The sequence below is a fragment of the Cydia fagiglandana genome, chromosome 4 (assembly GCF_963556715.1).
Source record: "Cydia fagiglandana chromosome 4, ilCydFagi1.1, whole genome shotgun sequence".
In the NCBI taxonomy this organism is placed as follows: domain Eukaryota; kingdom Metazoa; phylum Arthropoda; class Insecta; order Lepidoptera; family Tortricidae; genus Cydia; species Cydia fagiglandana.
Window position 1 is genome coordinate 11,361,983 of NC_085935.1, and position 27,019 is coordinate 11,389,001.

Below are 27,019 nucleotides of genomic sequence, written 5' to 3' on the forward strand. Positions count from 1 at the left end.
CAGTACATATTATTGACTGGTGCCAAAATAGACGTCCAAGTGGTGGGTAAAAATCTAGTCACATATTACACATATTTCCAAGTAAGTAATCATTTTAAATCTCTATTTGAATACATAGTTAAGTCCTTTAATATGTGCAATTTTAGGTGATATAGTAACTAGTTATTGAGAAATGAGGAAAAAGCCTATTGATATTGATAAAGTCAAGATGTGGATACAATTTTAATTTATATTGAGAAGAAAAAGTGGCTTTTATTTCAGATTATATTCCATATTCCAGTCTTTGTTTAGCAAATTCCAATGATTTAAATAAAATAGTCCAATACTGAGTGCATACGTTCGTGACATGTGAGTACATAGGTGCCTAATCAATAATTACTGAATATTAGAATGATATTAGATATTTGTAGGAACGCACTAACATCAATGCTTACTTACTGACGACTGTCTCACTGTTTTTGTGTCACTGTCTATCTGGTAGGGACTATCTTGTTACAAATGTTACAATCCAAATTACAATAAAGTGGAAAATTTTATTTGATTTTCATAGATGAAATAACAAATAATAAGTATTAGAGCCTGACAAGATTCTATTTGGCTTTTCCCATGTTGCGGATTTTAAGTGGTACTAATTATATTTCACTACCCCAGCTCGTAACGTAAAGGCTCTCTTTATTATTCTAACGCGCCACATCGAAAAAAAAACCTACTGACGAGAAAATTGCATTTTATCCACAAGAGTGTCAAAGTAATTTGATGGAAATTTTGACTTGGTTCATCGTATCGGCTGTTTAGAATTTGCTTTTAAGTGGTAATTGTGAATGATGCAATGTTTTTCAATTTTCCTTGGGTTAGTGGTAAAAATTAGTCTCGCTCAGTGACTTTCTTCATTCGGTAGCAAAGTTTGTTTTACCCTCGCAACGCTCAAGTTTCCGCTTTTGTTACGAGGGTTAAATAACTATTACCTTACTGACAAGGAGTAATTTTGACAACAGACGTTAAAAGTCATCGAATGTAACCGATGTAAACAACAAGACAACATTTCTCAATTATAAACCATTTTACCGCAAAAATAACTGGTTAGTTGGTTTGGATTTACATAATAGGTTTTATTTTCTTATCTAAGGTTTAATGTGTAAAGTATTATGTAGGATGGATCTCTACGACAAAAAAAGTACTTATGTCTAAAAATAATGTGTCGCTCCCATCATTGCTATCAGTACAAAATTAGGTCCCAGTCCCACGTAAAAATAGAAAGTAAGTTTTAAAAATAGTTGTTTGACATTCCACAATTATTAAGACGAAGCCATAACACACTGTACCGACTATACAAGACGTACGCACATTATTGCCACAATATGTAAGCTGCTTGTAGCGGCTTAGGGCCAAATAGAATCTCCTCAAGCTTTATTTCAAAACTAGCTGTTGCCCGCGACTTCGTCCGCGTGGAATCTTATCTTCAACATTTTACATCTTTAGTACCTATAATTTTCATATCCAAGCAATGTTGAAATTAAGTACTTTTCTTTTTTAGCAAGTTGTATGAAGTTTTAAGTCAAGTGGATTTTGATGTTGGTTGCTGAAATTACTTTTCTTGTATTCTCATAATAGGTACCTATGCCCTTATAGGTACAAAGATTCAAGTTCAGCATTCCGCACTGACAAAATATCTGATCTCCATACAAACTTTCAACCCCTTTCTCACCACCTTGGGGGATGATTTTCAAAAATGCTTGAATTAGTTTTCATGTTTTTTAATTTATTACCTTTTTTTTCAAAAAAGTTAAAGTTCCTAGCTTAAAATTAAATTTACACCCCAAGACGAATTTTCATCCCCTTTTTAGCCCCCTTAGGGGTTGAAATTCCAAAAACGTTGCAATCACTTTTTTTTGCAATCGGCTATTATGCCTTTCTAAGAAGTTTCAAAACCATTTGTAATGGATTCAAACTTTCAACCCCTTTTTAACCCTGTTAGGGGATGAATTTTACAAAACGCTGAAATTACTTTTCCTGTCTTCTAATAATATCCCTAAATACAAAGATTCAAGTCCCACACTCGAAAAAATGTTTGATATCCATACAAACTGTTAACCCCTTTTTCACCACCTTAGGGGTTGAATTTTCAAAAACGCTGAAATTAGTTTTCTTGTATTTTAATAATATATCTTTTAACGAAGTTTCAAATTCGTAGCTCAAAAGAAAACTTTAACCCCATACAAACTTTCATCCCCTTTTTAACCCCCTTAGGGGTTGAATTTCTCAAAATCGCTTCTTATCTCTTGTACACTTTATAAATGCAATCTGGTGTGCAAATTTCAACTTTCTGGCTTTTGTAGTTTCGGCTCTGCGTTGATGAATCAGTCAGTCAGTCAGTCAGGACACTTGCATTTATATATATAGATAAAAGCTGTACGGCAGGCAATAAATAAAATATCATATACTCGTAAAGTATCAAGTACATTAAACCATAAAACCACTTAACTTTGACTTCAATTTACTGTTGTCAAATATTCATTGCTATTTGCTGGTTACCTTACTTCGCATTACTGACCTTTGAAAAAGAGCCACGAGTGTATTGGTGATATCGGAATTATGTGGAATAAGCAAAATGTGGTGTTTTGCGACACAGACTGACAGACCTTTATTGTAATGAAATACCTAAGGTTTATATATTCGGGTAATTCCGAATGTCGAAAACTGTCGGATAATTCCGAAATGAGACTTTTATTATGATGGAATTAGGGGTGATTTTCATCTGAATTTCGGAATTATCCGACATTCGGTATTACCCGAGTACACCTTACTTTATTGTTAACTGTCTATTTATTAAAACTCAAAAATAGCAACAATGTAAATATACTAAATAATTTATAATGCATGACTATTGTCTTAAGGGGCCCACTGATTAACAGTCCACCGGACGGTATCGGCCTATCAGTTGTTCGGAACTGTCAAAATTTTGTTCTAACTGACAGGCCGATACCCTCCGGCGGACTGTTAATCAGTGGGCCGCTTTATTAGATTAAATACCAAATCGAACTTTATGCGTAAAACAGCATAGCTCTGGTCCGGTTATGTGATCTGCGTTAGTACCTACACCTTTGCGTTGCGTACCGTACCGAGTCTTAATGAACGCGTAGGGTATGCAAATGCAAATGCAAATGCAAAGGTACAGCTTGCTGCACCTATACGTACTAAGTACTATGCAGGAACCAGGGTTGTGCTGCATTACATATGCGATCTGATTTGGCCTGAAAATAGTCTAAGCTACTACATAACTTACGACAAATAACAGTCTAGTCTAGTAGGTAACCCTAAAATTCAACTTGTAATGAACGGACGATAATCGGAGTATAGCTACATGGTATTATAATAACTAATTACTCGTATATTGTACCTAATGAATTAATAAACCTACGGAAATATTAAAGCTTGGAATACACGACCATAGCCGCAGTTACTAAAAGTTTGGATTTGCTTTCCGAAAGTTCGGAAATATATTTGCTTCGACTCGATTTTTCAACAGCCGGAGACATACGAGTACTTAACGAAAAGCATTTGGGCTTTCGAACTTCTGAGTGGATCTTTGAGTCGAAAATGCCGCTTGTACCTACTGCATATAATCAAATTGATGAATTTAGTAGGCATGTACGGGTTGATTTAATTTAGAGATCTTGACTCGAGCAGTTATGAGTGTCGAGTGTTCGCGGCGGCACTTCTTCATAAGGAGTGACGTGCGCAGAAGCGAGCTCCTGTGCCACGCGCTCCGCGGCTCCTAGCACTCGCAGAAGGTTCAACCCTGCTAACTTTTTAAGGTCTTCTATACTCCAACCGGACTCCATTAGCTCAGCAAAGAGTAAAGGATACGACGACACGTCTTCTAATCCTTGTGGCGTGCTGTTGAATAAAGTTCATTTAGAAAAAAAAAATGCTTGCTGAGAGATTTATATTACAAGGGTACGTAGCCAACATGCCAATCGTTAACACTCCGTAGCGAACGATACGCAAATGTCAGAGACACAGCGGTTCGTTGTCGTAGCCGCGTAGCGCAAGCGATTGTCACCTTGCCTAGGCACGCAGGTAAATACTCACTAGTTGATACCATCGTAGCCAGCGCCAAGCCCCACGCTGTCGACTCCGGCGACGTCGCGTATGTGATTTATATGCGCTGTAAAATTACAACATGCAAGTAAACACTATTTTTGCGTCCCCCGTCAAAATATAAGTGATATGTGATAGAATAAATACCGAATCAATTACTTATGAAGAAAACAAAAAGGTAAAATCGGGTGGTAAGATATCAAGCTTGTGGGTAGCGATGGGATTCTAATTTCTAATTAGATGTTATGTTTTTTATTGAAGAATAAGTGTCAAATATGTACCTATAGCGTTCTGAACTGTAGCGGTTTCCTTGCATGTAAGAAACGAGGTGTAGAAATTGACCATGATGAGTCCCTTGTTGGCGGCCAAGAGCCGTAGCACGGTGTCGGGCACGTTCCGCGTGACGTTGCAGAGCGCGCGCGCAGACGAGTGCGAGAAGATGACCGGCGCGCGCGACGCCATGAGCGCGTCGCGCATCGTGCGCTCCGACACGTGCGAGAGGTCCACCAACATGCCGAGCCGGTTCATTTCCTTCACCACCACCTAATCATAGTGTCCAATTAAAATCTAAAAAATATATTAAAATTATGAGAGCACAGAATAGACCGCAGATCGCTTTCATGCATATTTTTCTCCTAGCCTCTGCATGCATAGCCTTTGTCACAAACAGATGCAAATACATACATCAAACTGCTCTCGGGGTAAATACAGGTCATATTTTGAAAACCAAATGGATTTTTTGGACAAGAAGCATTATATCCCGATTTAAAAAATATTCCTTAACTTTGAATGTGATCTGAGTTTCAATACAATTTATTGTAAAAGATATATGGTATTGATATTGCTTGATAGTAAGCATTCCTTGTTCGCGGAAGTGAAGCCTGGCTACCTAGGCATTGTTCTTTCCTGCCGTCTGATTAAGTTTGCCTAGTAGGTATAATTAATTGCTAGGCGCCGCTTGGAATACAATACCTACAATAGCTTCGTTCTGAAATGGAGGTGGAAAGCAGTGCAAGTCGTGAAATAGCCCGGGGTAGCTACGTTAGGAACCAGTGCCAACCGGGTATTTGATGGCGCTCCATTTCTGCCGTATCGAAAATGTACGCTCGGTGTTGCTCTTTACTACCTACTGAAGTGGAACTTGGATACAATACAAAGTAAAGCTGTGCACCTTTATGAGCGTTACGTAACTTAAAAGGAAAATCATGATATGGCCTAAACCACAATATCTTTTTAGTAATAGTTAAAAGAGGTTCCGCTTGTGCTTACTACAACTGGTATTCTAGAAAAGTGCGCGAAAGGGGAAGTTTACGTTAACCTTGCTGTATTTCGAGTAAACTAGTTAATAAAAACAAACAAGGACTATTGAATTTATCTACTTTTTACTTACTTCCCTTTGGAAAAAGCCGTTATAACTTATTTACTGCATTTTGTTGTTTGGCTAATAAAACGGTAAACTTACTTAGGGAAAGAGACCCTTTAGTTACCTCGTCTATCTAAAATTCTATCTATCTGATATATCCATGCGTTTCTGTGATGGATCCGCATGTCGCATCTTGTTATCATGTTAATCATGCGGTGTGTGCCATTGTTTGGTGTAAATCGAGTGTAACATAGATAATCATGTCCTGATATCAGGTACCTATATATATGACTGATTTTGTCAGAGGTCGCCACGTAATAAAAACATGTTAATTAGAGTTCAAATCCATACTATAGGTACTTACTATAAATGTGAAAATAGTGTCTGTCTGTCTGTTTGTTACCTCTTCACGCTTAAACCGCTGAACCGATTTAGACAAAACTTGGTACATAAGTATTTAATATAGTTTGGGCCCCGAGAAAGGACATAGGGTAGTTTTTATCAATCATCAATTCATCATCATCATTCCACGCAGACGAAGTCGTGGGCAGAAGCTAGTCCATACTTTATTATATATATATTATAATATTATAAAAGGAAGTCTGTCTGTCTGTCTGTTACCTCCTCACGCTTAAACCGCTAAACCGATTTAGTTGAAATTTGGTATAGAGATGGTTTGAGTCCCGAGGAATAATATAGGATAGTTTTTTTTATCCTAAAAGTTATCCCTTAAAAGGGTGGAATTTTGTATGGGTACTTAACAACAAACTGCACTACAAACTTTGTCAATAGGAACTGTCCGGCCCGCGCGGAGTAGCACCGGCGCTGGTGCACGATTTAGTTGAAAATTGGTATAGAGATAGTTCGAGTCCCGGGGAAGGACAAAGGGTAGTTTTCATTCAAGAAATCACCCTTTAAGGGGGTTCACCTGAAAAGGGGGGTTGAAGTTTGTATGGGGAATCAACAAAACGCAGATAGAAAAAAATTAATTAATAGTTTCACACTGACGAAGTCGCGGGCAAAAGCTAGTTCATGATATTTAAAGATAATATATATGTAGAAGAAACCTTACATATATACAGGGCGTCCCACGGCGATGCCACATGGAGGGAAAGTACCTTAAATATCATAGATAGCATATTTTGCTGAAAGAAGACTTCATTTTATTTTTAAAACTTAGTAAAGTTGCATTCATACTTTTTTAATTTTTTTTGAAAAAATGTATGGAAAAAAATTATCGCGTCTTTGGAGGAAAAGTACCTTAATTATTGTAAATGAACATCTTACTGAAAGAAGACATTATTTCGATTTAAAAAAACAAGTTGAATTGCATTTTAAATAATTTCATGGTTAAACCGGGAATCGAACCCGCTACACGAGAAAAAAAAATACCTTGTACCAAAAAAATAATTCTCACATTGAAGCCTTTCGATCGGTATGACAAAGCTACAAGGTATTTTTTTTTCTCGTGTAGCGGGTTCGATTCCCGGTTTAACCATGAAATTATTTAAAATACAATTCAACTTGTTTTTTTAAATCGAAATAATGTCTTCTTTCAGTAAGATGTTTATTTACAATAATTAAGGTACTTTTCCTCCAATGACGCGATAATTTTTTTCCATACATTTTTTTTCAAAAAAAAATTAAAAAAGTATGAATGCAATTTAACTAAGTTTTAAAAATAAAATGAAGTCTTCTTTCAGCAAAATATGCTATCTATGATATTTAAGGTACTTTCCTTCCATGTGGCATCGCCGTGGGACGCCCTGTATACATCTGAGCATGCTTTGCCCACTGTAATACTATTCCTATTCATCCTTTCATTAGTCCACGCTTGGAAAAACGCTTGCCTACTGAAATTCGCTTTGACAATGGTTCTTTTGCAGCATAGCCCGTCGCACAGTAGCAGTGAAAAGTATATTTTTACATATTAATTGTTTCAGGAAGATTTTTTATACTACGTACGAATTTATTATAAAACATTATTGTTCAGAAATCCTCGCGAGTGCGTTTTCGCAACGATGGTCCTGATTCGGTATTATTATGCTAATGGGCATGAATACTTCGGATACTTCCACAAGTTCCACAGATAATATCCTTAACAGCGAAAAAACTCCTTTAACCTTAAGGATCCATCATCTGGCCTTTTATGTATACCTACAGCGATTTAAACGGCTTTTTGGGTTATCAAAAGAGGTACTCGTATAAGCTGTATCTATTTTTTATTCAGTCGTTAAAGATGTAAATGTCTGCTTCTAACCTAACGGTCCGTATGTTTTTACGACTTGTTATTTGAAAAGTTAGTAAGTGATGCTCACGAGCCTGCGTTACGCGCTGAGAGTTGTTCCAACAAAAGAAAATATGTATTTCGCAAAGTATCGTGGCAAGGAAAACAATGAGTCTGCTTCGCAAGCAGCTGGAGGAGATACAAAGCGAAATATTGCGGTGCGGCAGGATGTTTATGATTATGGCACACTCACTTCACTCGACGTCTCAATCTTTACGGTTTCGGTTTGAGTACCTGCTTCAATGTTACTTCGAGTACCTACGCGTGGCGTCAATGTAAGTTGCGATGTAAAAATTAAATCGGGATATGCTAATTACGAGCAAATTTTAAATATTATTTTCCTTGTTTGTATATTTTTTTATATTACCTATGTATTAAGCGTACAAAACATCTCATCATATTTTCAATTCAGTTTCTTTTGTATACTGGTTCTCAATACCCTAAATCCATACGCTTTGTCCAATGGTTAGGGGCATGTTGTATGCGATATGATTAATTTCGGGCCATTTCCATAGTTTTATTAATTAATCAGAAATGCTACCTTGTTTAAATCAAAAAACCTTTTATAAAGTGAATTATACCATTTATATACCAATTTGCTTACAAAAGGATGTACAATCAAATTGAACACTATTTTGTGTCCAAAACTTTAAAACGACATAAAAATGTCCTTAATAAAAGGGATCGGACAATAAATCCAGTCCTAACGAGCTTCCTTCAGGAATTTGCAATAAAAGAGATTACAACTTCTTAAAGAAAGATGAAGACTACAGACAGATAAGCTGGAAATCGGGCTACAGAGGCAAAATAATACCAAAATATATCACATCTCATCTAATTTACTTTAAGTCGCACCGTAATTAAATTAAAACTTGTTTTCTGCATTTCTAAATAGATGGCAGCATTTCAATATACAGGGTGGAAAGATAAGTCGGGCCCTGGAGGGAAACTACCTTAAATCAAAACCAAGCCAAATTTAAGAAAAAAAGAAAAATACATTGAATACAGTTTAGTTTCTTTTTAAAAATAAAGGAATGTCTCCTTTAAGTAAAATGAGCCAGCTTAAGGATTTAAGGTAGTTTCCCTCCAGGGGCCAAATTCGACATGTACAACTGTCAGATTTCGCATCCACGTCAAATCAACAGTTGATTTTATTCCATACTGAGTGTTGATTCCATCAACGGTGGATAATATCATTTGGTACAACCAAAACTCAACTCTAAACTAAGGGCGGTTCGGTTTGGTTTGCTTGTCACCCTAACTGTGGATTGTTAATGTCAAATTTTGACATTGTACGTATTCGAGAATTTATGATTTTTCCCACATCAACGGGAGATCAACACGATACGTCAAACGTCGCTTGTCGAATAGGGGTCCAGGGCCCGACTTATCTTTCCACACTGTATGTACATATATACTTATGTATGTCGTGGCCATTATCTGATTTTATCATTTCATGAAATGCTATTTCAGAATTGATCAGTTTATTATATAATTTAGGTTTCACTTTTTCCTGATATTCAACCGATCATTTCATGGACTGACTGTTTACATCATGAAACGATCAATTCTAAGATCTAGCCATATACAGGATGGCTAAAATAGAACTGCATTCCCGTTCCCGTCGCCTAAAAATAATTTGGTTGTTTCATACATTTTGGCTGGTCCATTTTCTATGGGAGGGTAAATATTTTTTTGCGATTTTGGGGTTGGCCCCACAGTAAAAGTTGCTCAGTATAATCCCAAAACCTCTCTGGCAACGGGAATGCAGTTATTTTTTTACCACCGTGTATTAGGTAAAGGAAATAGTAATTGGGTCCTACAAATCACAATAATAATGATACTAACTTTTCCAAAAGGCGTAAGTCCACCGCGAGGCGATGGCTCGATTCGGTCGGCAGAGGCGCACTCAGCCCACGGGGTGTCACAGGTGGAGGTCAAAGTGAGGTAGCGCACCCCCACTTGGTACAAGGTTCTGAGGACGCCGAGCGACCCGCCGATGGCGTGCCCCCCCTCCACGCCCACCAGTGAGCACATGCGGTGGTTCGCGTGCGCCGATACTATATCTGCGATCACACATGATTACACTCGGCAATTTTTTTCGGTAAATAATGGTGCTAAAAGTATTAAGGCTTCATTGTGCCACGAAAAAGCGCTTAACACATACACTTACACGTAGGTAGCTACGGTCGTACGTATAGGTACCTTTTTTGTATGTGTAGGGTAACTGCTATCGTTATTGGCCACTACACAGTAATTGGCCACTCTTAACACTCTTTCAATTGTCTTGTTTCTTTCTGATTTGTTAAGAAAGGCTAATTACTATGTAGTGGCCAATAACTAGGTAAAGCAGTCACCCTATTTACACGATGAATTAGTTTATTGATACTTGGCTGGAATTTTGTATTAAAGTAGGTACATCGTAGTTCATAGATTATCTTAAAACTCCCCTTTCATTTGACTCCTATAAAAGACTCATCAGAACGAAGCAGTTTCTCAATGATGACATATAGGTATGTAATCTAAATGATCTAACTGTGGTGTAATTTCAGGGTTCACAGTTTAAATAAAATATAAATATTTGGGAGACCGAGCTTTGCTCGGAAAACATATAAAAACTCAAAAATACGTGTTTTACCATGCAGAGGTAAGACCTAGCTAGATCGATTTATCGCCCCCCAAAACTCCCAAACAGCAAATTTAATCGAAATTGTTAGAGCCGTTTCCGAGATCCCCGGATCATATATATGTCACCGTAAAATTGTAAACACTCGTCAGTTTATAATAACGCTAGTTAGATTATAAACTGACGGTAGGGAGATTATAATCTAACCTAACCTACGTTAGATTATAAACTAACGGGTTCACAATCTTACGGTGTCATATATAAATAAATAAACAAGAATTGCTCATTTAAGGGTATTAGACAAGCAATTAAATTTAAAGCCCTGACCGAACGAATAAACCGTTTATTAACATAATTTTAAAGGAAAAAATTAATAGAGTTAGACCAAGCTAAGGCTAAGCTAAGCTAAGGCAGCGATTTTGATAGCGCATAAATATCTTAACGAAAAATAAATTATATTGCTTTATAAAAATTTACATCGTTGCGAAGAGAAGAATGTACTCTATAGGGTGGTCCTTATTTCGTCGATGTTATATTTTTCTACGGGGCACCCGCTTAATGTATAATCTACCCCTAAAAAAAACAATGTAGTTTTTTTCAGAATTTTTTAAATACATTTTAGGGGTCGCTCTACGTCTACCATTAAGTATGGAGCATATTTTTCAAGGGATCACTGGGTGTTTAAGGGTCTTAACTTTTAAGTGTCGACTTTTTCTAAGTAATAATGCCTGATGAAAAAAAATATGGAACCTCTTGGTGAAAAAATGTTGCTACGGAATTCAGCGTAGCACACGTAGCATTGTTTGCTACGGGTGGGTTTATTAGAAAATAAGTTGTAGATTTTTAGACTAACGGCCCTATTCGAACTTTAAGATACGTCGAATATTTCTGCTAGATACGATATGGATTAGATATGTCAGTGTCAAATGTGACGTTTCTTCAAAGAAAAATGTCTCTTTTGACACTGACATATCTAATCCATATCGTACTTATCTAACCGTAATATTTGATGTATCTTAAAGTTCGAATCGGGCAGTAATTATCCTTAAGGCGTTGTACTCGTAAATTTAAATAAACTAATTTAAATACCTAAACAACGGGGCAAAAAGAAGCTCGCCGATGGAAATTAATTAAAACCATCTAGGGTTTTTATTTATGTCTCAAAGTCAAGACAACGAGTTTTTCATGCAAATAGCTCGGACGCAAAGAGTAGATTACCTACAAAATATAAATCTGATTGTACAGCTGCGGCGTTATAACAATCCGTCTTTTGTGAAATGTTAATCTAAAAAATAAGTGTGTCGACAAAGCCTTTCCCCCGGCTGAGGGTTTGCATAAATACTTTTAATTGAACACATGTTTCAACAACAAGCAACTTTTAGAATGTACTTTAGTACTGAATAGTAGTACTCTTCTTTTCATAAAGGTACCAGATCTCGTGCTGCTACGCCAAAATTGTAAATATATGTGTAAATTTTTCGCCTTATTACAAACAAGTAAGGTGCAAAAGTGTAAACATGTCTTTGTGGTCGACTGTACCGGACGCTTGTTAATTATAAACTAAAATGTATGATATATGGTGCAGCTGCAAACGTTAATAATTAATGCTAGTAATAATAGCACTAATAGCGTACAAAATTACCCGGAGCTAGCCGGCCAACGGCAGCGCTTATGACAACGTATAAGGGAAATATTTAATAAACAGGTAACATACCGTCAGCAGAGGTGCAGAGAGTGAGTTGCGGATGGTATTTATCCGTGAGCCGCTGTATGAGATCAATTTGCTCGAACGTCAGCTGCACCGCGTCCCGGTGTTGCGCGTCGCATGGCACGTACGCGGCCCAGAACTGCGGGAACAGAAGACACAAACTTGATTAAATATCACGCACGACCCCACATGGCGTTGAATGAGAATGACTCAAAGTAAAATACTTTTTGTTCAATATTATTTTGTTCTTTGATACAGTTATTTACGCACAAACGACAATTTTATATGCCAACCAATTAAGAAGTCACGGGTGCTCAAACAAGATGAAAAAGCGTATAGCCACGTCAAATTAAGCCGAATTTGGGCAAGCTGCGGAAATAATTCGTGTAGTTTTGAAAATTGGTACAGGCATACCTTGTGGTGTCTAGATAAACATACTAAAAGTCCTCGAGGGTAGGGGGTGTGCTGGGGGTGTAGTGGGGGGTTGAAGGTACCTTTTTTCATATTTTTGCTCATACTCGTATCTCGAAAATGTGTACGAATTGCATTATAATTACTTCGGACAAAAGTTTTAACATAAAATTTACTATTTTTAACGTTTGTATCTGCCTTATAAATAAATAAGTAAAAAAAAAAAAATTTACTACAAATTTGGTTATGTTTATTTTTACTCTGCGATCAATACTTTAGGAGCTACAGGCTGTTAAAGTTAAATAAGAGATAAAAAATAGACGGTTTAAAAAAACGTCGTATTTTCATAATTGTTCATCATAAATAAAAAATTTAATTGAGAATAAGCAAGCTAAATGACCTGCTGATAAAATATAATAAAAACCGGCCAAGAGCATGTCGGGTCATGCTCAGTGTAGGGTTCCGTAGTTACCCGTCCGTCAAAATAGACTATTTGCAAAAACTCAAAAACTGCTTAATCGATTAGGTTCGCTATATTTTTCTCTGAAAGTCTTTACTAAGCTTTACTTTCACGATTTTTTTCATATTTTTTGGACCCATGGTTCAAATGTTAGGGGAACTAAAGTGGAAAACACAACTTTTTTTCTTTCAGATCGATTATTTCCGAAAATATTAAGCAGATAAAAAAGTAGTTCGGGTAACTACGGAACCCTACACTGAGCATGGCCCGACATGCATATGGCCAATTTTTTTATATTTTATCAGCAGGTTGCTTAGATTGCTTACTCTAAGCTAATTTTTTTATTTGTGATGAACAATTACAAAAAACGACGTTTTCTTAAACCGTCTATTTTTTATTACTTATTTAACTTTAACAGCCTGTAGCCCCTAAAGTATTGATCGCAGAGTAAAAATAAACATAACCAAATTTGTAGTAAATTTTATGTTAAAACTTTTGTCTTAAGTAATTATAATGCTATTCGTACAGATATTCGAGATATGAGCAAAAATATGAAAAAAAGTACCTTCAAACCCCCTCTACACCCCCAGCACACCCCCTACCCTCAAGGACTTTTAGTATGTTTATCTGGACACCACAAGGTATACCTGTACCAATTTTCAAAACTACACGAATTATTTCCGCAGATTTTTCTAATTTGCTTAGGCTAGTAGCACTTTTTGCGCATAGGTACAAACATAGGTAGACGTGTTTATAACAGCAATTAATAAATTACTGAATATTGTTTCTAATGCAGTTTTTACGCCTTTCGGCAGTAGGTTTTGTTGCGATTCTTGGGAACCATAGTAAAAATTATGTAATTTAAATACAGTACAGGATTGCATGTGGACAACGACAATTAACACCCAATAAATAACGGTTGCAAGGAAATAAATGCCTTTGACACACATGCAAATTATATATTTACGGTTCACGATTAGGAATTTTTATATAAGGACTTCGAAAAAATAACCGTCAGGGAGCCCCCTAGAGCTATTTAATAAATTGGTTATTAGCGCGGAAAATGAAATCATATGTAGCATTTTTCAAATAAATCCCGTAATTTGTTACAACGTCAGTCACGAGACACGGACGCATACAATAAAGGTGTTATTTAGTAGTAGAATGTTCGCTACGAAAGAAATAACGCTTAAGGGTCAATTTCTGAACACGATTTTTTTTCTGTCCGTGATGAAAATCGCGGGATAGCATCAAATAATACTTACCATTTTTTTTTTACATAAAGAAGCCACACTTTTACACCGGGTTCCATATGAATTCACTGATTAATTGGTTTTTAGAGTACACTTAAAAATACCTAAAGGCTCAAATTACTACTCCCGTGCCCTGTCCGGAATCTACTTTTGAGCATAATGAAAAATCCTACGAAAAATTCTACATTAGTATCACTAATTTAGTGTCAAATACTTAAACTAGATGATATTTACTATCACTGAGCACATACACTATTAACTTCATTGTGGTAAATAACTCGTGATCGAAGTTTAAATTTTGTCCGAGCTCGCGAGTAAAATTTCGTCGGCAAAACTCAAAGGGCTCTCACAGCCGACGTCTGTATCTGAACCGCCTCGTGTCCCGCCTCACCTGTACTGGCAATATTCGGCTGATTCTCAAAGCAAGCGGATGTACGTCAAGCCGTGGCGTGTTCGAGCAAATCGCATAAGTATTTCGGAATCCGGGTGGGCGACAATTTTTTTCTAATTTCGATGCCCCTTATAAATTTTATTTCCCACATAGCTTTTCAAAAACAATTGTCATATTTAGGAGCCCTTTATGTATCTTTATGTAAGCGATAACATAACAGTTTGATTAAAAACGATTTAAATTTTTGGCGAATTTTTTTATTACGAATTCTAATTTCCGTGCCCTAATTCCCGTAGAATATTTACCTAAAACAGCTGATTAAGTGGCACGGGAATTAGAAAGTATTACATTTATTGTCAACAAATTTTTAATTGGGGGCACTGTAAGTTAATTGGTAATGTTTACGTCATATTATTATTACATATATATATATTGGCATTGAATATATATTATATGTAATAATAATATGACGTATATCTTTCTATTTTACATTTAAGGAAATCTCAGAGAATGCACAAAAATCTATGAACGGTTTTTTAGTATAAGTACTATAGTACATACTTACAGGGTGGACCGGAATAACCCGGGCAATTTTAATACGTAAGGTAAGGTGGGGTAAGACGACACTGGGGTAAGACTATCACTTGTATGGAATCCTCGTACTGTTAGTCTTGCGCCACCTTAACTTATTCATTTATCATATTATAATATTAAAATATTATATAAACATAAAACTATTTTTGGAATTATTACATATTATAATACCCGTACCTAAGGTTACATGAAACAAAATGAATCAAATTTACAATGGTTTTATTTTGTAAATTTGACAGCTGACAGCGTAAGCCGTATAAAATTTAAATATCTGGGAGACCGAGCTTTGCTCGGAAAACATATACCTACCTAAAAACTCAAAAATGCGCGTTTTCCCAGAGACACCTAGCTAGATCGATTTTTCATCCCAGAAAACGCCCATATATGATCAAATTTCATCGAAATTGTTAGAGCTGTTTCCGAGATCCCCGATATACAAGAATTGCTCGTTTAACAGATTAGTTGTTATAAATTAGCTTTTCTAATAGGTACAAGAAAAAATAAATATATCCTATTCTTACTATATTATAAATGCGAAAGTATCTCTGTCTGTCTGTCTGTTATCTCGTCACGCTTAAGCCGCTGAAACAATATCATCTTGATGATACATATTTGGCATGGAGATAGTTTGAGGCCTGAAGAAGGACAAAGGATCTGGGGGCACGGCAGTGCCACCGCCAAGTCGAGCAAAACAAAGTGGCACGGCCGTACCATCAAATCTCAATAACATTCTATCTAAATAACATTTAATTTGAGCATGTAGTCTAAGAATTAATACACTTTAAAATCCCTTAGTTTTGTCACTGGCACAATCACTCTCAATCAATATTATTTTAAGGTACTTCTAACATACCCACAAGTTCCAAATTTGAAAAGTAATTAGGTTTGAAGTTTTTAAGCCAATAAAAATCTAATAATACTGCAATATTAGTCACGTTCTAAAGATAAATGCATAATTAAGTTTGTAATCCTATAGAAATATATGCGATAACAACGTTACCTTTTAGTTCTTACAATTAGTAGGGAAAATAAAGGTACACTACGATGGACGATGTGAGTATGAATAAAGATGTATTATGATATGTATATACATAGTATCAGTATGGTATGGGTATGTTTACCCGAAAAGAAGGACAGCCTACAAAAAGAGATGGGATCATTTCAATTCATGTAAAAAGATGCAAATCTCGCAACGCAGTTCTTCTACTCTACTACAAAAAAGTTTTGGGATGTAATGTGAAACCAAGTCGGTTATTTTAGTCAGTGCCAGGGGGTATTTTGTAAGCAAGTTTTTTTTAGGAAGATTATGATATTTTTGAGAAATTACTTAACCAACCTACGCTATGAAGATTTTTCCGCAGGGCAGGGACACCCCGTATACCTATGTGTAAACTAAGGCGGGGTAAGACTAACTTAGTTTATTTTGATCGGGGCAAGACTAACAGTATGAGGATTCCATACAAGTGATAGTCTTACCCCGGTGATAGTCTTACCCCACCTTACCTCATATGTGTTCAAACAATTTTTCGGGTTATTAATTTATGAAGGCAGCATATTCGATTTCTTCAGATTAACTTACACAATAACTTCTTCTCACTGTGCCCCTATTTATTTCTTAGTATCATTTCCTATAAGACCATATACCAGATCATACACCTTGTACCTATCTACATGCAGATACATAATGACACTTTTTAATGAATAGTTTTGTATGTAAAGGCTGACAAGTTTACGAAACTACTCAAAGTATTGTTTTGAAATATGTACATTTTACTAAGAAAGAGAGATTAGTTGTCATTAAAATAAAGGAAAGTATTAGTCATATACGTACTTTTTAGTGTAACATACTTTCGTAGATGTGTCGTTCGAAACTAAAATTAACGAAGGTAAATATGTCCGATGCCACTTCAGTATGGTTGCAGTATATTATTGTAGGTTAAAATATACATAAATAATAGTTTTAAGTACCAAAATAAGTTAAGAAAACAATTCCCGTGCCGTGTTCTAATTTCCGTCCTAGTAAAATCTAATTTCCATGGACACACTAATTCCCGTGCCCTGACCAAAATTTTAAATTTAAATAACTTTTATAGTTTTATGAATATTTTTATCCCATAAGAAAATTAATATTTATTATATTTTTTTTCAAATTCTCAGCATTTTTTTTTTGTGTAATGTTGGTATTTCAAAATTCCATGGAAATTAGACAAAAATGCTCGTTTGGTGAAATTGACCCTTAACGCTACTGTGTACCAGTGGTTGAAAAAGTGTGACAGAATAAAAGCTTACAGGTGGCTTGTCGACTTTATCAGTGAGATAGCTGTGATGTAACATTTTACTTAATTAAGTTTTTCTTATTAATTTACATTAAAGTTCCCCTGAAACTTCCTTTGTTGATTAAAATCAGAATTTTGTATGTGCAGAGAACATAATAAGATTTTTTTTGCGATTAAATCCGATCATCTGTGCGCGCTTGGCGTGCGTATACATAGGTATAAGTCATAATTTCATTCGAGAATGGACTTCTATGATAATAAATTTTACTTACCTGTCCGGCCACCCTCCCTTGTTTTAATCGCGGCAAATCGGTGTGGCTCCATGAACTGGTGGCCCACGGTGATATTGTTCGCAAATCCTCATCGAATCTGAAACAAAATTGAATAACTAGAATTTGAAATTACTTAGGTGCTGTAATAACAGTTATATTATTGCATTTCATGCACATTCGAGCCGATATGGAATATGTTTAGTTTGTTTAAACTTTAAACCAAAAATATCAAAATTATAAACCCCTAAAAACTTGTTTAAAGCACTGCCATATCTCTTTATCTTGAAAAGCTTCGCACTAAATTAATGCACAAATCAAAGCAGAGTGCAGTTGTTCAGTCAGTAAATTTACAGAAGCATTAGTTAAAAATCTTTTGTCGTAGTAGTATATTATAGTATAGTATAGTATATAATATAGAAATAATTAACTCCAGGACACCAGGTAATAAAGTCCTCGAGGCTCGCAAACAATTTCATCTCGCGGAGATGAAAGACCTTAATAACGTATTCTTGTTAAGAGAAGCAAAGGAGATAACACAGACGAAAAAGAGGGAACAAAAATAGTAAATTGCAATTTTCCTTAGTTCCATTCCTGTCTATCGAGGTTAGCTCGTATAAGATTAATAGATTACTGCGCTGCCATTAAGGTTTGTAATTGGGGCAATAATCCTTCAAACGGATAAGCGGTTACCTAATTTAACGTCTAATTTGACATACCGTGGCTTTGGTAAAGTAATATAATCTTAAGCTAATTTTAAAAAGGCATCTTCACGAAAATAGTGGAGGATAGATAATTCTGATAGTCACATCTATTGATATATTTTATAAATTTCTAAGAAAGACGATTTTATTTGTTTCGGTTTTTAGGGTTCAATCAATCCAATTTTGCGTCGATATCTTTTCGGAGCGGTGGATATGAACTAGTTGTTGACGTTTATAAGTGTAATATCTGGGAGACCGAGCTTTTCTCGGAAAACTTATAAAAAACCTAAAAATGCGCGTTTTCCCAGAGATAAGACCTAGCTAGACCGATGTTTCGCCCCCGAGTACCCCCATATAGCAAATTTCATAGAAATCGTTAGAGTCGTTTCCGAGATCCCCGTAATATACTATATTTATGTATATTTATTTATATTTAGGAATTGCTCGTTTAAAGGTATTCGATTTGATTAAAATTTAATCTCAATGCATTACTGCACTTCTAATAAGGGTAACATTCCATTTCTGACTGCAGCTGCACTACTAGTACGAACGCGTCGGTGTTATTGTCAATTTCCATAGTAAAATGAATGGTAGTGCTGCTGTCGTTGGAAATGGACTGTCACCTTAAGGCTACTTGACGATCGTTAGCTAAATATTGTAAAGCCCGCTCCACATGGTAAACCTGCAATAGTGCAGTCACCGCGCGCACTGGCCGGTGGTAAAAAAAACTAAGCCATTCGCCCGTCTTTTGGTTTTTTCTCATCAATTTTCTCTTGAAATTTTGTTGCAAATAGCACAACTCTGTTTTTATATTTATTTAATTTAATGTGACTCGATGCTTATGACTTGTGTTAAAAGTAAATACAAGGGCTGCATTAATGCAGGTAAAATTTGTATAATTGTATTTATGTAATACTTACATATAGTATTAAGTTTCTGTTTATGTTTAAATTTAACCTAATCCAAGTCTTATTTGTATATATGTCACTGGTTTTTTGTGACTGCATGAGGCTTGGCTTAGGTTCCGACCCGAAGTATATGAACGCACGATTGTTTAGGTATTCTGCTTTTAAACTGAAGACGTACCTATGACTGTCGCTGCTTATTTTATTTATTTTTTGCTGCTGAAGATTTTCTCTACGTGGGTCTTGGTGGGCCTAAAGGCGCGATTCGAGAAATAAATGAGAGATTATTTACTAGATACGATATAGTAAAGATAATATTAACTTTACTATTTCATATCTAGTGAATCTCTCATTAATTTTCCGAATAGCGGCGCTAGCCGCCATAAGGTACCTTTTGCCAGGGAACGTCACATCCATCTTTACTATTTAATTTAATATCTAGTGAATCTCTAATTCATTTCCCGAATCGAGCCGTTAGTCATCGGACGCAGTAGCACCCGCGGCCAGAATTGCTCGTTTGGAACGACGAAGATCGGGGTTCGCATTCGGAGTTTTCATTTACCGCTCTAGCTAGCCGGCTACAGCATACGAACCTGAAATCTTTAATTCTGTTGTGTAGAAACTTCCTTATATTCCAGGGTAGGTCGTTGTGTCCGTCGATGAGAGGGGACTCATGGAGAAGGCGCTCCGCCAACCGGAGACGTTCGTGCAGCGGCGCGCCCGGCGGCGCACGGAGCGCTAGCGGGCCTGCCACGCACGCCGTACCGGCCACGAGGACTAGGATCGCTACGCAACACCAGCGCCGGTGCCAAACGGAGAACCCTGTGTAGGTAAGCATGTTATGTTAAATAAAGAGAAATATCTGTTAGGTTAATTATTATTAGGTTATTTTCAAATGAGAAATTTAAGATGTCCCAATCCCAAGGCTAAAATTCCAACATTTGTACGGCTACTTTGACCAGACAAATGTCGAATGTGGCATACAAATGTCGAATGTGGCATACAAATGTCGAAAAAATTAACGATGCCATAAAATTTCAGTATTGCCATAGGTACAAATGTCGGAAAGGTGCCATACAAATCAGGATCTTATAAATGTCTGTAATACAATTGGAGGACAGAACGCCAAAATCAATATTGCCTAAGATGTCCCATTCCTTGATAAAAGCTCAATTGTGATCGACGTTTATCTTAACAACTGACTTAAGTACAAAATAAAACCCGATTGGGGTCATAGTAATCGGTCGTGGGGAAGCCTCCGATAATCTTGCTGTCAAACGCAAGCACCGAGCGGCGTGCGATGCGATGGCGAGGCGGACGTGTGTGGAAATTGTACGGAGAATTAGCGGCTTGTTCCCCGCCGTATAACCGCACACTACATTGCACATTTATCCTTTTAGTGGCTCCATTCTCGATTGTGCCTCGAGCTTGCTGACTGCGTAAAAGCCCGACGCTGATTATCCTGCATTTTGATTTTCTTAGTATCGATTCGGGAAAATAAACATTTTTTAAATGGCTATATTAGGGCTGTGTTTAATCTGGATTATGCGATGTTTATGCCATTATTGTTTCCACCTAGTCGCGATTCTACACAATATGAATTCCACGCAGCTGAAGTTTATCACGAGCGTTATTCTTCACAGTCATTATTTCAACACAGTCTTGATTCTACCTAGTAGCGATTCTACACAATATTTATTCCACACATCTGCAGTTTATCACATGCGTTATTCCTCACAGTCATTATTTCAACACAGTCTTGATTCTACCTAGTAGCGATTCTACACAATATTTATTCCACACATCACACATCTGCAGTTTATCACATGCGTTATTCCTCACAGTCATTATTTCAACACAATCTTGATTCTACCTAGTAGTGATTCTACACAATATTTATTCCACACATCTGCAGTTTATCACATGCGTTATTCCTCACAGTCATTATTTCAACACAATCTTGATTCTACCTAGTAGTGATTCTACACAATATTTATTCCACACATCTGCAGTTTATCACACACAAATATCTATATATATAAACGTGAAAGACCTGACTGACTGACTGACTGACTTAAATCAACGCACAGCCCAAACCGCTGGGACTAGAAAGTCCAAATTTGGCAACTAGATTCCTTATAAGGTCTAGGGGTCCACTAAGAAAGGATTTTTCAAAATTCATCCCCTAAGGGGGTTAAAAAGGGGATGAAAGTTTGTATGGGGTTAAAGTTTTCTTTTAAGCTAGGAATTTGAATTTTCGAAAAAAACATATATTATTAAAATACAAGAACACTAATTTCAGCGTTTTTGAAAATTCAACCCCTAAGGTGGTGAAAAAGGGGTTGAAAGTTTGTATGGATATCAAATTTTTTTTCGAGTGGTGGACTTGAATCTTAATATTTAGGGATATTATTAGAAGACAGGAAAAGTAATTTCAGCGTTTTGTAAAATTCATCCCCTAACAGGGTTAAAAAGGGGTTGAAAATTTTAATCCATTACAAATGCTTTGAAACTTCTTAGAAAGGTATAATAGCCGATTACAAAAAAAGTGATTGTAACGTTTTTGGAAATTCAACCCCTAAGGGGGTTAAAAAGGGTATGAAAGTTCGTCTTCGGGTCCAAATTTTATTTTAAGCTAGGAACTTGAAACTTTGTAAAACAGTATCAAATTCAAATACAAGAAAACTTATTTCAGCGTTTTAGAAAATTCATCCCCCAAGGTGGTGAAAAAGGGGTTGAAAGATTGTATGGATATCAAAATTTTTTTCGAACGCGGGACTTGAATCTTTGTGTTTGGAGATATTATTAAAAGACAGGAAAAGTAATTTCAGCGTTTTGTAAAATTCATCCTCTAACAGGGTTAAAAAGGGGTCGAAAGTTAGAATCCATTACAAATGCTTTGAAACTTTTTAGAAAGGCGTAATAGATGATTACAAATAAAAATTAATTCAACTTGCCAGTGTCTTAAACCAAGCGTCATCGTGGATTTTACGACCATCGAACACCAGTTTGCGCCACTTATCTCTGTCCGCAGCAAGCTCCTCCCATTTATGAACCGGGATGTTGAAGGAGTTCATGTCTCGCTTGACGCAGTCCTTATGCCGTAGCATCGGCCGACCGACACTTCTCTTAGCATCAGCTATGGCGCCAAGCAAAACACGTCACGGCAAACGAGAAGGTTGCATTCGGAGTTGTGTAGAACCACATTAATAAGAGTTGCGACGATTGTATAGTAATATATTTGTGTGTGATAAACTGCAGATGTGTGGAATAAATATTGTGTAGAATCACTACTAGGTAGAATCAAGATTGTGTTGAAATAATGACTGTGAGGAATAACGCATGTGATAAACTGCAGATGTGTGGAATAAATATTGTGTAGAATCACTACTAGGTAGAATCAAGATTGTGTTGAAATAATGACTGTGAGGAATAACGCATGTGATAAACTGCAGATGTGTGGAATAAATATTGTGTAGAATCACTACTAGGTAGAATCAAGATTGTGTTGAAATAATGACTGTGAGGAATAACGCATGTGATAAACTGCAGATGTGTGGAATAAATATTGTGTAGAATCGCTACTAGGTAGAATCAAGACTGTGTTGAAATAATGACTGTGAAGAATAACGCTCGTGATAAACTTCAGCTGCGTGGAATTCATATTATGTAGAATCGCGACTAGGTGGAAACAATAATGGCATAAACATCGCATAATCCTTTAATCTAACTTGAAAGAATATTGGTAGCTTATTGCGTACATTAATAGGTGTTCCTTGCATTTGTAATGAGACGCCCGCAAGATTACAAGAACAGTGTTCGATATTGAAATTGGAACAAGAGGACGAAGCAGAATCGGATGAACTTGAACATCAAAACCAATATCTAAAGGTATGCTCAATTAGATCCACAGACGACCTAGAAGCCTAGAACAGATTAATCCTAAAATAGATTAATCAAGTGAGCCGATCCTAACTGTAATGGGATAAGGCGAGATCGATAAAGAAAGAGCAATTCTTTGATTTAAAAAAACATTTTGAAATTTCTCAACAAATACAACTCGAAAATACATAATTATATTAAAATACCTAAAGGTACTTTTCTCCATGCCCTCCAAAGTGGCTCCATTTATGATCAATAATCCCATGTATAGCATCAATACATGATAGCTAGAAGCTTAAAGCAACACCTGATGATTTACATAATAAAATTCGTGTACCAAATAACCAGTGTGACGATGATGCGAAAATTCTGGAAATCGAATACTAGTAACGTAATCGAGTTTCTAACGTTAGCCCGCAACGCTTTATGCCGTACGAAATTTAGAGATCCAATTTTTGCAATAAAAAGTATGGTGCAAAAAGCATTTTTATATCGTTTCAGCATTTTATTTCGTAGCAGCCATTTTATACCGTTCACTTGTTTATTGTGGAATGGCTGGGGGATGTATCGCGCACAGAATTATTCCGAAACAGAAGTCTTATGTTTTGGCGATTTGTGTGAAAACCAAAAAGCTAGTTTTTGTGTCACGACTCATATACATTATACATGTAGGTATATGCCGTCTTTGGTGTATTTAGTAACTGGCAGAAGATATCGGCTTGATCCCAACCACCACCACCACCGCCTCATCATTATGCAATCTTTAACGTTAGTTCTTTAGCGATAGGGACCAATTTCGATGAAAATTTGAACTAGCATTTTCGATCGAGCATAGAAGCTTAAAAGAAATTATTTAACACAGTGTACGAAATAAAACACCAGATAATTACTAGAAAAATATAGATACTTAGCAGTTATTTTTAAGTACAATTTCGTCTGAATAAATCGGATTGAAATATATAAAAAAGTAGGCGAGTTGACCATGACGTCACTATAGGTAGGTACATGTTTTCAAATAAATTCCATATTAGCTTATCGTATCGAAAGTTCTAAAAAAGAAGCTGATTTGAGTAGTAAATAGGAAAGTAGCCAGTTAAATGGGCTTTGTAGACCATAATTAATGGCACGCAAAGATCGCAAAGATGTAGTTAGGTGACAGTACTTAATTTCGTGAAACTCTGATAGGTACATTATATTGTACTTATTCAAAATGAAATTACGAACTATTATTAAAATAAAAAGGTTCCAAATTCAAAACAAAAGGATATCTCCTGGAAGCCACGAGAATAAATAATATATGTCTGTGGTATCACGGGAATAAAAAGCATTTCATAACGCATGAACTCTGTAGGGCTTTGCCGAGTAATAAAGTGGCTTTGAAGTGCGAGTTGACAGGTGCTTGTCTCGATTAAGTCGTTTTATAACTGAGGGTATACATACTATAATATATAAGACCACCAAAACCATGTAACAAAATGTATCTTTAAGTTATTTAAATAAAAGTAAACAAACAATTTGTACATTTTCGGGTAGTTAGTACATTTATTGGTTAACCAAATAAATACAAAACTATGACTGAATCGGGCACTAAACGACCTGGGGGCCGATTTTTGAAATTCGAGCGTTCGATTTCGTCACTCGAAAATCGGTGGAAAATGGCCAAATGCAAATTTTTGATAAACGAGCGATAGAAATTGGGAATCTAGTGGTATTGACCACTCGTTTTCAATTATATTAGTAGAATTTAAATACCTAGTAGTGGAGATATTATTGACCGAAATACACGAAATCGAGCGGCCACTATGTAAGACCTCTTTATTTAGGAAAAACTGTTACGTTATGAGTATTCTTGTGTACAATAATTTACCATATGAGATAAGACAATTACCCGACAAATTATTTACTACCAGATTACATAAATGGTTAAAAGATAAATGCTTTTATTCTTTAAAAGATTTTCTGGATTACTCTGTTAACTAAATGTATTTAATTATAGTGACTTTAAATTAATTGTTAAAGAAACTTATAAATATAATATATTCAATAATTAAACTCTACTTGACTGCATGTTATATTAATGATTTAGTATTAGTTTCATAGTTTTGACATTGTAATAAAGGTTGTTTTTTTTAAGCTTTAAGCAAATAAATATTTCTATTTCTTCTATTCTATTTCTAATTTCAAAAATCGGCCCCCTGGGGGCCGATTTTTGAATTTCGATCGCTCGATTTCATCACTCGAAAATCGGTGGAAAACGGCGAAATGCTAATTTTTGAAATACGAGCGATCGAAATTTGGAATCGATTGGTATTGACCACTCAATTTCAATTCTATTAGTAGAATTTAAATGCCTACTTAGTAGTGGAGATATTATTTAACGAAATACACGAATCCGAGTGGTCGAAATTCAAAACTCGGCCCCCTGACTTTAGCCTACATTATTTGATCATGTAATGTTTTCATCTACCATCAACTGGCTTAAGGAAGGCCATTTGAGGATTTTACTTTTATTTAAATACCCAAAGATAGAGAGCAACAGTACCTAACTGATATGCCACTGGGATATCGGAAAAATTACCTACAATGTGACATCACCCTGCACGAACTTGTGCACCGATTTGAGCTGATACAGCAGTGGTTTCCAATTTTGGGGATCACTTTTTTGTCCTCCTTGGACACGTTTATGTTCACGTTTGGGTAGTCGATAGTTGGCTGTTGACCCTTAGACGATCAGTCATACGCTGGGAAGTGAGCATCACGCCATTCACGCCCACCCTTCAAAAGTGTATTTAGTGTTTTTTAATACGGTTGCTTTAAGGTTAAGGTTCGTTTTGACTGATGCTTTTTACGTCTCCAATTTTTTTACTTTTTTTCTGACTGTAATCCATACGCCCACGTTCACACCAAAGGGTTTGGATATTTGAAAACTTTGAATAGTTTTAATTTCGCCTACCCTACCTTATCTTATCTCGGGACTCGTGGATAATGACACACTATGCAAGCCACATTCCTGTAATACTACAACACCTATGCATGTGACGCAGTACTCAGTCTATGCGGTCGGTCATTCTTAAATCCTGGACCAATAACGCTCGAGCACGCGAGCAAAGCTGTAGTGTTGAGGAGTCGTTAAATAATTTTGCGGTATGAAGTCAAGTACCTGTACTCGCATAATTTTTTCGTTTCGTTTTTGTTATAAAAGGTTATTTTTTAAATATTTTGTTTGTTTTTACTTCGTTGGAATGGTGCCAATATGATACCATAAATGAATTCAGCATCTCCAATTTATACAAACCCGATTCCAAAAGTGGCCTAGTAGCTTAAATGATGTAGATATCAAGATAAAGTTAAACCAAGTCAGTCAAGTCACTTCTTAAATCTATCTTTGGGTCATTAGGACCAATCCTGCTAAAGGAAATTTTTGGTTCACGAAACGCCGTATTTACCATACCGCGACTATATACCATATTATTTATTTTCAATCATGTCTGGCTCACAGCGGAAACAAAACGCCAGAACATAGACTGTTACCTTAGTAAACTCACAGTTCAAAATGACCTAAACCGGTCCAGGGGCCAGAACCGGGGTATTTGCCCTAAGTCACCAAGGAAAAATTCTGATGCTAAGTGTACTTTTTCTTCATGAGCACCACCACAATAGTATTTTATACAATCGTGATATAATACAGAGCTTTTCAGTCGAGTACCGTGTTTAGGCAACGAAGCTTGCTGAGTTGCCTAAGTAAGGTACGAGATTGAAAAGCTTGATTATATCACTATTGTATACAAT

General features: G+C 36.2%; 1 protein-coding gene across 1 annotated transcript in view; it reads right to left on the bottom strand.

The window, feature by feature from the left end:
• Positions 1-2,967: 2,967 nt before the first annotated feature.
• Positions 2,968-27,019, bottom strand: part of LOC134663720 (uncharacterized) — a 29,117-nt gene continuing 5,065 nt past the window's right edge. The window contains exons 3-9 of the mRNA XM_063520179.1: positions 19,942-20,170; positions 17,743-17,839; positions 12,092-12,224; positions 9,600-9,817; positions 4,383-4,644; positions 4,093-4,168; positions 2,968-3,897 (exon numbers count right to left, since the gene is read on the bottom strand). Of these exons, the coding sequence (XP_063376249.1) occupies positions 3,666-3,897; positions 4,093-4,168; positions 4,383-4,644; positions 9,600-9,817; positions 12,092-12,224; positions 17,743-17,839; positions 19,942-20,170 (1,247 nt within the window). The 3' untranslated portion in view covers positions 2,968-3,665. The remainder of the gene's footprint in view (positions 3,898-4,092; positions 4,169-4,382; positions 4,645-9,599; positions 9,818-12,091; positions 12,225-17,742; positions 17,840-19,941; positions 20,171-27,019) is intronic.